Source organism: Orycteropus afer, unplaced genomic scaffold (genome assembly GCF_000298275.1).
Source record: "Orycteropus afer afer isolate SDZICR_OR568_19922 unplaced genomic scaffold, OryAfe1.0 scaffold00040, whole genome shotgun sequence".
NCBI lineage: Eukaryota > Metazoa > Chordata > Mammalia > Tubulidentata > Orycteropodidae > Orycteropus > Orycteropus afer.
Window position 1 is genome coordinate 5253504 of NW_006921627.1, and position 12283 is coordinate 5265786.

The window sequence follows — 12283 nt, forward strand, 5'->3', positions numbered from 1 at the left end:
TTCAACATTATCCAGGTTTGCACTGAGCCTAGAAGTGAATTTGCTCTGTAAATTTTCACCCAAATCACAAAAAAAAAAAAAAAAAAAAAGAGTAACCCTACTCAATCTTAAAAGCTTGCAAGCAGCCATCCAGATGCAACAATGGGTCTCTCCTCGTCCAGAACCAAAAAGAATAAAGAAAACCAAAGACACGTGGAAACAATTAGTCCAAGGGACTGGTATACCATGCGATCCTTAGCCTATATGACTATGAGACCAGAAAAACTAGATGGTGCCCAGCTTCCACTGTCAACCACTTTGAGAGGGATCTATGTAGAAGATCCTGGATAGAGTGGGAGAACAATGTGGAACAAAACTCAAGATTATTTAAAAAAAAAAGAGCTGGTTTGCTGGCCTGATAGAGCCTGGTGGAACCCCTGAGACTATGGCCCCTTGCTGGCCTTCAGGTCTGGAATTGAACCCACTCCTGTGGCTTCCAGCCAAACAAAAGACAGGCTAAACATTTACATTAGGTAGAGACACACTTTGGAGAGATCAATCATGGGAGAATAGAAGGCCTGTGTATGCACAGGGAGATAGCTTGGGGTGGGGGTGGGCAGGAGTGCATGGGTGGGAAGGACACAGGGAAGAGGTGGTGTTCTGGTTACCTACTGCCACTCTGACAGGAATATGCTATAGGTGGGATGGCTTTAACAAACAGGAATTTATTCTTACAATTTTTGGAGTCTAGAAGTCTGAGTACCAGAACCCAGGCTCTAAGGGCTGGGTGAAAGACCCTCAACCTTGGGCTTCAGCTCTGCCTCATGCTCCCAGCCCACTGAAGCTAGAGGCATCTCTTCACTCAGGCAGCTACTGGCTGCTGAGGCTAACAAGCCCAAGGTCAACAAATAAAATGGCACAGTCTCAATGTTACCAAACCACACGGCAGGCCATTAATTCAAGTCCTTTGAAAGTCCCAAGGTCAGCAGAGCATGGCAAGCTGCTGAACAACAACATGGCTACATGTAGGCTTCAAGCGTGCCATAAGCTAGAGACCACTCCCAAAACTGGGGCTTATATATGGGAAGCAGACCACAGCCCTAAAGCAGCTGTTCAGCTGCTTGTGGTAGATCTCACCATGGAGTTAATTGCCAGTCTCATCATGGGGAATAACTACCACCACCTGCCCAGCCACTCAACCAGGCCCAGCCAAGATGATACATAATCTTAACTACCACAGGTGGCTATGGGGAGGAAGTGGGAAGAGAGCTGTTGCACTGTGGGAGATTACAGGCAATGTCCTGAGACAAAGTATATGTGAACTGCTGCATGGGAGATGAATTTGCTCTGTAAACTTTCACCCAAATCACAATAAAATTTTTTAAAAAGGGGGGTAGAGGGCCAAGTTTGTTGGTCTGATAGAGCCTAGTGAGACCCCTGAGACTATGGCCCCTAGTTACCCTTCAGGTCTGAAAGTGAACTCACTCCTGTGGCTTCCAGCCAAAAAATAGACTGGCATATAGGGTGAACATTTACATCAGGTAGATACACTTCTTAAAAAAATCAATCATGGGGAACAGAAGGGCAGTATTTGCACAGGGAGATAGCTCAGGGGGCAGGAATCCATAGGAAAGAAGGACACAAGGAAGAGGTGTTTACAGGGAAGAAGTGGAAAGAGAGCTGTTACATTGTGGGGAACTGCAGTCAGTGTCATGAAACAAAATGTGTATGAACTGCTGTATGGAAAATGAATTTGCTCTGTAAACTTTCACCCAAATCACAATTAAATAAAAAAAAAAAAAGGAAGAATAACCCTGCTCTACTAATACCCCACAGGGAGGGTATTATAACCCCACGTCCCAGATGAAGCATCTGAAACTTACAAAAGAATAAGAATTTCATACAAGGTCTGCCTCCTGGTGAGTTTGGATTTGAACTGCTCTGATTTCAAATTCTGTATTTTTCAGGAACCATCAACTCTTTTTATCTCACTCAGTCCCCGATTAAAAAAGTAAATGTTCCATAAACATTTTTGCATCAAGTTTTCAAATGAATCACCTTTGCAGCCATTCAAAACTTACAAAGCAAACCAAAACTGAAAAATACACATCCAATTTTTGTATGTATGTAAAATCATTAGTCTATCTGGAATGTTCTTCATTCCCATCCCTACCTTTCTTTCCTCTTTTCTCATGCTTGGGCTCTCTTTCCTGGTCCTTAAGGCACAAAGCACAATTTTACCTGCTATAGAGTATACATAACCACAAGAACACAGTTAAAAGAAGGGGCTGGATCTCTAACAAAAGGTCCCTGAGTAGTATGAATGGTTTGTGCTTGACCTCTGACCACTGAGTGGTGCCACAGAAGAAAGGCCTGCCAACCTACTTCCATTAAGATTACAGCCAAGAAAACCTTATAACATATATAGTTCTACTCTGCAACACATGAGGTCGCCATGAGTTACAATCATCTCAATTGCACCAGGTTGGTTTTTTTGTGTTTGGATCTCTAATGTATGTCTTTAAGTATCTTTAAGCCTCAGGTCAGGCAATGGTCACAGATTATGGTCCTCCCTGTTGGGTCTAAGGGGCCTCCTCCTAAAACTTTGGGTGGTAGGTACTCACATGACAGACTCTAGATCTCTAGACTTCTTGGCCAGTACCTTCCATTTTTTTCATCAGGAGTGTCAGGGGTACCCCAAACTTTATTGAGTTATGCTTGTATTCATGCCAGTCTTCAACAACAGTGGCTCAAGCCTCAACATCTATCAGTAAATTCCAAGCTTTTGATACTCTTTTTTGATGCATAGGAGAATTTTTTTTTAACTATCATTCAATTCTTCCATATGTAAATAAACAAAGTCAGAAAAATAATTTTCACCTTTTTTTTTTTCTCTTAATCTAAAATTCTTGTTTGAGGTGTTACAGAACCCAGCATCTGGTTATCACTGCTTATTATACTCTAGTTTTTCTTTCAGTGATGGCTAGGTCAGAGTAGGATTATATTTTCTTCATAGTTTTCTGTAGAAAGTGTGTGGTTTTTATGATTTCTCTATGCCTTGATTCAGTCCAGAACAAATAAAAGTGGCTTAAAAGGACCACAGACTGTAAAATGATATAAATTATAAATAGCCATGGGGGAAAAAAGAAAAATTAATGTATAGGCATAAAATTGATACAAAAATGCAGCTCCTAAAATCCTTTATACTTTTCTCCAGGTGAATAAAAAATTGAATTGTATGCTTTCTTGAGGAGCTCTGGTGGTGTAGTGGCTAAGACATTTGACTGCTAACCAGAAGGCTGGCGGTTCAAACCCACTGACCACTCCTCTGAAGGAAGATGGGCAATCTACTTCTGTAGTGATAACGCCTTGGAAACCCAAGGAGGGGTCGCTATGAGTCGAAATTGACTCAATGGCATATTACAACAACAACATGCTTTCTTGTAACCAACACAAAGGGAGAAGTCTGAGTAGTTATACAGTTTACGTGGCCAACAAAAATTTTCATAGTATTTATAGCATTTAGAACTCTCATATTCCTTGGACTCCTTAAGTTATTATATTAGTTGTATTAGAGGGATGAAAACACAAGAAAGTAATTTTACAGGAGTTAATTCTGCCCATAAACACAGCTGTCCTCTAGTATAATGAATATGCATTGTTGGCTGTCTTCTGGTATAATGAACATGCATTATTGTTATAATCATAAATTAACCTATACTGATGGTAATGCTTGAAAGGGAGCCCGGGGTGGGGGTGGAGGGCTTTCTAGAGTGTTGATAATAATATCCTGACTCTTCATCAGGGTGCTCATTACATAGGTATGTTCAGTTTACTAAATTCATTAAGTTGTACACTTACATGTGTACTTTTCTCAACATACAATATACTTCAATGAAAAGTTTAATAACAGAAAGGACCACAAGGATAACTAACATTTTTTTTTTTTTTATGTTGGTCAATATCAGGAATTTTGTCATTAAGAAATGAAAAATATACTTGGCATAAAAAATAACTGACATAGTTTTAAAATCACAAAAATATAAAGAATATTTATTTTTTGCTTACCTAGTGAGTAAACACTTCAAGTAGCCCTGATGGCATAACAGTAAGCACTCAGCTGCTAACCAAAAGGCTGGCAGTTCAAACCCACTTAGCAGCTCCGTGAGAGAAACACCTAGTGATCTGCTCCCATAAGTATTCCCAAACCAAACCAAACCCATTGCCAGTGAGTTGATTCTAACTCCTAGAGACCCTACAGGACAGAGTAGAACTGCCCCACAGGGTTTCCAAAGCTGTAAATCTTTATGGAAGCAGAGTGCCTCATCTTTCTCCCATGGAGCTGCTGGTGGGTTAGAACTGCTAACCTTCTGGTCAGCAGCTGGATGCTTTAACCACAGCACCACCAGAGCTCCTCCCATAAAGATTCCAGTCTAGAAAATCCAAGGGGGCAGTTCTACTCTGTCATAGGGGGTTACTATGAGTTAAAATTGACTCGATGGGCACTAACAACAGCAACAGTAGATACTTCTAACATACAAACAGTACTTGTTAGAACCTAAGATTCTATAAGAAAAAAATTAAAGATCTATTCATCTGAAGGAGCCCTGGTGGCATAGTATTGGCTGCTAACCAAAAAGGCTAGTAGTTTGAACTCATCAGTTATTGTGTGGGAGAAAAATGTGAGTCTGCTTCCATAAAAATTACAGCCTTGAAAACCGTATGGGGCAGTTCTACTCTGTTCTAAACAGTCGTTATGAGTTGGAATCAACTTGAAGGCAATGGATTTGGTCTTGGGCTTTTTATCAGTCATGCTTTGCTAAGAATATATAACACATTCAGCCCAAACACCCTTTATATATGCCATCCAAATGATTTATCTCTTACAAAACCAAAAAAAACCAAACTCACTGCCTCCAAGTCGATTTCAACTCATAGCGACCCCTCTCCTTGGGTTTCCCAGGCGATATCTCTACAGAAGTAGATTGCCCAGTCTTCCTTCTGAGGAGTGGCCAGTGGGTTTGAACTGCCAGCCTTCTGATTAGCAGTCAAATGCCTCAGGCACTACAGAGGTATTTTTGATTTATAATGGCCAATATAAATAACATAGACCACAAGGTCAAAGGAGGATTATCTGAAAGCTCAATTGTGTGATTGGCCTAGCTTAGACCTCATTCTTCTCAGATATAAGAAAAAGTTCTCGTGGCAAATAAAAGGGTAGTTTTTGAGACTGGTGGAACTCGGTAGAGGAGAACTAGACAGTGAATGGCAGACTCCAAGACCAGTCTCTAGGCCCCCTTCCAAAGCAAACTCTGTGATGGCGGCAGCTCTGCTCTGCTCCATAAAGCTCAGCACTGAAGGGCAAGGCCAGGCTCCGTGGCCTGGAAAATTACTGCTGCACACCTACTAGCCTCTGCTGAAACCAACACAGAAGTGATTCCTTCAGAAGAGCCTGGGCCACAAAGCAATTATAATCATGCGAGGGCAGGGATCTGAATGATTCCTAAGACAGGGAGTGGCAGGCAGCCCCAGCACCACCAAACAGGCAAATGGGACCACAACTTAGACTGATGGTGTGGGAGTCAGTGATCCCAGCGTCCCTGGGTGGTGGCAGGGTAAAGGTGGCAGACTAGTGTTGCTGAGATTCTGCAGGCCGTGTCAGAACAAGGACTAAAGAGACAGGGAAATAAAAGATACCAAACCTGGGTAAAGTCTCCAATTGTCACATACGGCATTCCTGGTCCAGTGCTAGGCCCAACATTTACAATAAATAAGCATTAATTGGCTTAATTCTTATCCTTTGCATTTGTGCTTAAAGATTATTGTTGTTTATATGTATTACAGTATAAGGAGCAAGAATTCCTAGGTTCTATTCTTGGATCTGTCACTGATAAACAGAGTTATCTGCCAGCGGAAAATATGAGGTGCTTGGAAATTCACAATCAACCATCCGTACTAGAAGGTATTTATTTGAGTGCATAGTCTATGCCCAGAATTGAATACTGATTTGAAGATATATCATGCAGTGTGGTCAGTATCCGGAATGTCAGTGAGAGAGGTAAGTAGGACACGGCAGAAGGAGCCAAAGGTTCCATGGAAAAGAGAGGCAGCCCAGGCAGGGCAGCATGAGACAGGCGTAGCCCATAAGAAGCACCCAAGGTTCTGCTTTCCTTCTCTCACTTGCCTCTGTTCTGAGTTTCAACTCTAAGCCACCACGCCATCCCTGCTCTGCCTACACATCTGTCTCACTCGCTTCTCCCTCTCCCCCCTCTAGCGTCTCAGATTACTGCTCTGCCCTGAGTTACCTCTGTTGGTGGAGGGTTTGTATCCTTTCCAAATCTGAATGGCTGTGGTGACCCCAGAGCTGAAATGCTTGCCTGACATGTGTGGGCGTGTCTCCCTCAGCCCACTCAAAGTCAATGAGAAATCACAAGGCCGAATAGAGATTTGTTAGAGATTTAAGGCAATTCAAGCCAATCAGGTTCCTGAGCTTGAGAACACTTTGGGAATCGGCAGGTAAACCTTTAACAGGAACATGCCAGCCCCAGCCTTAGGAAATCTAGAAAGAGGCTGGCACACACTATCACTCTGCCCTGGCTCTGTGCCCACATATGAGCTCTTGGCTCTGGCATCGAGTTGGTCCCAGTATCCAATTGGTCCCAGCAGTAGGTTTGTCAGAGCAGTCTAGAAACCATTATAGTCCAGATCTGTCTTCAGTCAGGACCTTAGCTGATCCAATCCGAACAAATGGTTATAACATTAAAATCTGCCAGCATGGAGTCTTTAACTTCCAATAATAGTCTGTTCCTAGGGTTGCTTTTTAGCCAGTACACACTAGTATAGCTGTACCAATTGTTAAAATACTGTAACACTTATGTACACATTGGTAAACAATGACTGCCTCAGGCTTCTCCTTAAATGCCTCACTACCACTCTGACCCCTCCTCCCAGGACAGCTTCATGACCAGCAGCTAACACTAGGCACAGAAGGGACCTTGAAGACTTCAGGACCCTGTTCTGGCACCACCACCCTATATCAAAAGTTTATATAGTTTTACTATCATTTGTGCCTGTTCCATTCAACAATGCTGCTGTTAAGTGCTATCAAGTCAATTCCAACCCATAGCAACATGTGACAGAGTAGAACAACCCCATAGAATTTTCTTGGCTATAATATTTATGGAACCAGATTGCCAGGTCTTTCTCCCACGGAACCACAACCTTTTATTTAGCAGTTGAGTGCTTAACCATTTGTGCCACCAGGACTCATTCCATTTTAAAAGTTTCCACTGCTTTCTGTTAGCTACTGAATTAAAGCCACCCTTCAAGACTGTTATTTAAACCCTTCCATAATATGGCACCAGCTCATATTCTCTTTCATACTCTCTGCTTCATCAAACCTAGTTGTTCAAGATTCCCAAATACTTGCCTTTTCTTGACTCTTGGTCTTTGTTTATGCTGTTCTTTCTGCCTGGAATAGCCTTCTCTTCCTGTTTCCATCAAAATCTTACCAATTCTTCAAGATCTCTTGAAATGCCACCACTTCCTTGAAAGAGCTGTGACCCCTGTCTGGAAGTCTCACAGCATCATCTAGTTCTACATTTGCAAAACTTAATGATTGCTTTATATAATTATATCTACACATACACCTGAACTCCTCTCCCAGACAGAAAGCTGCAGAAGGGCTGAAACCATATCCTGTTGTTGTTGTTGTTGTTATGTGCCGTCGAGTCGGCCCCGACTCATAGCAACCCCTCCTTGGGTTTCCGAGGCAGTATCACTACGGAAGTAGGATTGCCCAACCTTCCTTCCGAGGAGTGGCTGGTGGGTTTGAACTGCGAGCCTTCTGGTTAGCAGTCAAGTGCTTTAGCCACTATGCTACCAGAGCTCCCGAAACCATATCCTAGTCATCATTATGTCTTCAAAATTACCTAGAACAATGCCTTGCTCAAATTATGTGCTAGGTAAGTATTTGTTTAAATGCATGAGTGCACAGCCCAAATTCTTTTATTCAGGGGACCCAGTTTCTACCCATTAATGGTTTTGTTTTTCTGTGAAGCTACTCCAGTTTTGGCCATATCCCTTTCTATATACGGAGCCTAAATTGCACACCATCTATATCTTAAACTACTGGGTTATTCCATGAAAATGAAGCAGGGAACCTGCTCCCCTGTCATTACTTTACCACCCTAAAGTTTGTGACTGCCATATCTCCATATACTTCTTCTAGTGCTAGATAATGCACATAGAGACAAGCAAATGAAAGGTCCTCGGTAAAAGAAGCTGGCCTTTCAGATGACAGGAAAACTGGTGGTGGAGTAAATTGGCAGGGATTTCTAAAAAGAGGAGGTAGGGTGGCTTGTTGGGAAGCAAAGCCAAGATGGGGCTCTGGTTACTGTGGTCAAGGCTATGGGTACAGTCCTGGGAGGGGCAGTTTTACTACCCTGGTTGCTGTTAGTATGCCAGGGTGTGAAGGAGGGAATGCTAGCAACCTCTTCCTACCTCTCCATTTCCTGCTTATTCCCTGTTCCCCCTCCAGATCAAGAGCTCCAAGCTGACAGTTCAGACCCAAGGATAAGAGGAAACTTTGACGCAACATGCTTGGACTTCTGACAAAAAAGGGTGAGAGACACACCCCTCTCATCAAGGGGTGAATACATCATTAGTGTCTTGTGTATCTTTCCAGAATTTTCTTAAGCAAATTAAAAAAAAAAAAAAACCCAAACTCACTGCCATCGAGTTAGTTCCAACTCATAGTGACCCCCTTTGGGTTTCTGAGATGGCAAATCTTTACGGAAGTAGATTGCCCAGTCTTCTTCCATCCGTGAAGTGGTTGGTGGGTTTGAACCACCAACCTTCTGACACCTTAGGCACTATGCCACCAGAGCTCCTTTAAGCAAATTAGGCAAATATAAATATATATTTTTTAGACCCTACCCTACCTCATGTTTTATATAAAATATACTATGTCTTTAATTCTGTAAAAGGAGCTCTCGTGGTGCAGTGGTTAAGGCATTCAGCTGCTAACCCAAAGGTCAGCATTTCAAACCTACAAGCTGTTCCATAGGAGAAAGAGGAGGCAGTATGCTTCTGTAAAGATTTACAGCCTTGGAAACTCTATGGAGCAGTTCTACTCTGTGCAATATGGTCACGATGAGTTGTAATCTACTTGATGGCAATGGTATTTTGGTTTTTTTAATCATTCTGTTAAAAAAAAAAAAGAGGGATGAGAGACAAGGAGTCATGAATCTATATAAATCTCATTCCAAAAGGAACATCAAAAAAACAATAGAATGCAATGGGACAGATCAGCATGAAAAGCCACTCTGCAAGGCAAATGGGTTTCAGGCTCTTAGGAGGCTAAGAAGAGGCCTACACATAGAGTCTTAACAATAATGGTTAGGGAAACAGAGCCAGTTTTGGAATAGAAAGCTAGGAATATTTTTCCAGAGAAGAGTCAGTTTGGAAAAGGAAACAAAGAATAAGAAAACTCAGAAAGGTAAGATTCATCCAGGAGGGAAACTACAGACCCAAGGATTGATGGCTTGTGATGAGACAGCCAACAGGAGCCAGAAGTCGGGAGCCAGGGTGTGAGATGATTAAGGCAAACTGGTCCAAAGTCTCTGGAGAGAAGTGCACTGGAGGAATATACTAAAACCATTTAACTGTACACTTCAAATGGTGAATTTTATGGTATGTGCATTATGTATCTCAATTTAAAAAGTACATACACACACACACACAAAAAAAAAACCCTATAGTACACTGGAGGTAAAGGAAAAGTTGGGTTGGAGAACGGTCACTGAATTCAGGCTGACAAAGTGCTTTCCTATTTTCCCACTGGCTACCACATTAACAAAATAGTGTCCAAAACAGTGAAAGGATATCCCAAGAAGATAATGGAGATCCCTCCCAGAGTCTCCCACCTATATATACTCCACCTGAGCTGTCCACTTGGACCTATCTGAGGGGTGTGGTTTAGAAAAGTAGATTCATTCTATGTCTTTCAAAGCAAAGGTCTAAGGGAGGGAAGAACTAGGTATAGAGAGGGAGATTTTGGTCATTTTTAATGGAAGAACCCTCCTGCTTAAAGCTGTGGAACTAAGTAGTCTTCCTTATGATGTGCTGGAAATATTCTAGTGCAGAATCATACAATCTTGGTATCCACGCTGAAAGATACCTTGGAGGTCATGTGAGCCGACTTCCTGGTTTTATCTGAGAAGCAGTCATTTTCCTTGATTCCCTTGCTACTTAGTGGCAGAGCCAGGATTGGAACTCAAATCTCAACTCAGCCAGCATAATTTCCACTGCCATAGAGTGAGAAGGTTTAGGTCATAAATATATTTCCCCAGCCTGAACCAACCTGATTTTCAAGAATGTCGCCTACTTTTTTCCAAACCTCTTCTCCAGAAAAATATTCCTAGCTTTCTATCCCAAAACTGGCTCTGTTTCCCTAACTATCATAGTTAAGAGTCTATGTCCAGGCCTCCTCTCAGCTTCCTAGGACCCTGAAACCCATCTGCCATAAACCAAAAAAACCAAACTCATTGCAGTCAAGTCAGATCCGACTCATAGCAACCCCTCCTTGAATTCCAAGGCTGTATCACTACAGAAGTAGATCGCCCAATCTTCCTTCTGAGGAGTGGCTGGTGGGTTTGAACTGCCAACCTTCTGGTTAGCGTCAAATACCTTTGGCACTATGCCACCAAAGCTCCCATATGCCATGCAGAGTGGCTTTTCAGGTCTTCTTGGCCACAGGAGGAAGGGAAAGCACCACACCCAACTCAGTGCATAGGGATTAACACTTACCAGCCATTTTCTCTCAGTTTCTTGAAAGGGTAAAGTAAAAGCATGGGAAACAATGTTCTAGGACTTTGAACCTCTGCCCCTCAGGCTTGGGAAGGGCACCTGATAGTTCTGGGAATTTCTTTGCTCTTTTTTTTTTTTTTTTTTGGCTATTATATTGACCTTTCAAAGAAGTTCCTGGCACTGTCAGAATTTGACTTTGCTAGTCTCTTCAATAGGCAATTAAAAATCACCTCAGACAGACAATCTTGTTTTAGTGAAATGGGAAAAAGACCGTTCTCACCCATTTTCCTACAAGGAAACCGAGGCACAGAAATTTTAAGTGGCTTTGACTAGGTTAGGAGTAGGAACAGGAATTCTACCCTTCCTTTACTGTGCTATCCATTGTCTCTTTGAGCAATATCTAGAGAGTATGGTACATTCTGCAGGGTTGGAAGGGGCTTCGGCTAACTAGCAGGAGGGGTGTCCCGGCCAAGGACAAGGGGGAGACTAGGAGGAGAGGAAGGACTTGGGATGGGAGTGGCATATGGGAAGAGGGGAGAGAGGTGGCTCGAGGAGGTATAGGGTTTTTTTTTTTTAAAAAAAAAAAAAAAGCCTCAGAAGATGTAGCAGGAGAGGAAACTAAGCGAGCCATACAGAAGCCAGTGGGCAAAGTTTGGGCCACGCAGACGAGCGCGCGGCCTGGGTGGACACGGCTGACGGCATCCCAGACACAAATACCAAGCCCGCGCTTGGACCGCGCGTTTCTCTTCCAGGGTGCTGAAAGTCGAGAGCAGTGGAGGTGCCCCAACTATCCGCCAGCATTTCCGCGGGCCGGACGGGGAGCCTCTATCTCCTTCGCGCTTGCAGGGGAGAAGCGAGGAGCCCCTAGGATGTCCCGGCCCCACATGGCCCAGCTGGCAGGCCAGCGCTCCAAACCTCTGCGCTTGGCTCCAGCAGTCATGCCCCGCCCCCCGACCCCTTTCTAGCCCCGATTAAGCAACGCGGCGGCGCCGGGCACCTGGAGAGGAAAAGGAGTTGGAAATCTTGTCTGAGGATGAGAAGCGGGTCCCCACAACGCTGGAGAGACCGGTGCTGCCTCCTCCACCTCCGTCCCTTCTTTCCCCCCCGGCGTTACTTACTCCGATTCAGGGGGTTCCCTCCGACTTGGGCCGACACCACCAGTTCCAGATAAAGAGTCCAAAGTCCCACGGATACCAGGGCGAGGGCCAGGAGCAGCCGGAAGCGCCTCCGCAGCAGCTTGACCGGGCGCAGGAGCAGCAAGAACAGCGCGGCCCGGGGGCTCCCCATGGCGCTGCGCAGAGGCGGCCGCCGCCAGCGCGGGCTGTTCCCCACCCAGCCCCCGCCCCACTGCTGGGCCCAACGCCCCCGGCGCACCGAGTCCCAGCCCCAGCCCAGCGTCTCAGGGCTACGAGGAGGCCGTCTCCCCCGGCCGGTCTCCAGCGAGGCGCCGGCTCATACTCCGTGCGCAACGGGTCCCTCAGGCTAAGCGGGCGCC

The 12283-nt window shown here is 44.2% G+C and overlaps 1 protein-coding gene across 1 annotated transcript in view; it reads right to left on the reverse strand.

Moving 5' to 3' along the window:
* B4GALNT3 (beta-1,4-N-acetyl-galactosaminyltransferase 3) overlaps window positions 1–12075 on the reverse strand; it is a 139555-nt gene extending 127480 nt beyond the window's left edge. The window contains exon 1 of the mRNA XM_007937047.1: window positions 11907–12075. Within this exon, the coding sequence (XP_007935238.1) occupies window positions 11907–12075 (169 nt within the window). The remainder of the gene's footprint in view (window positions 1–11906) is intronic.
* Between the last annotated feature and the right edge of the window lie 208 nt (window positions 12076–12283).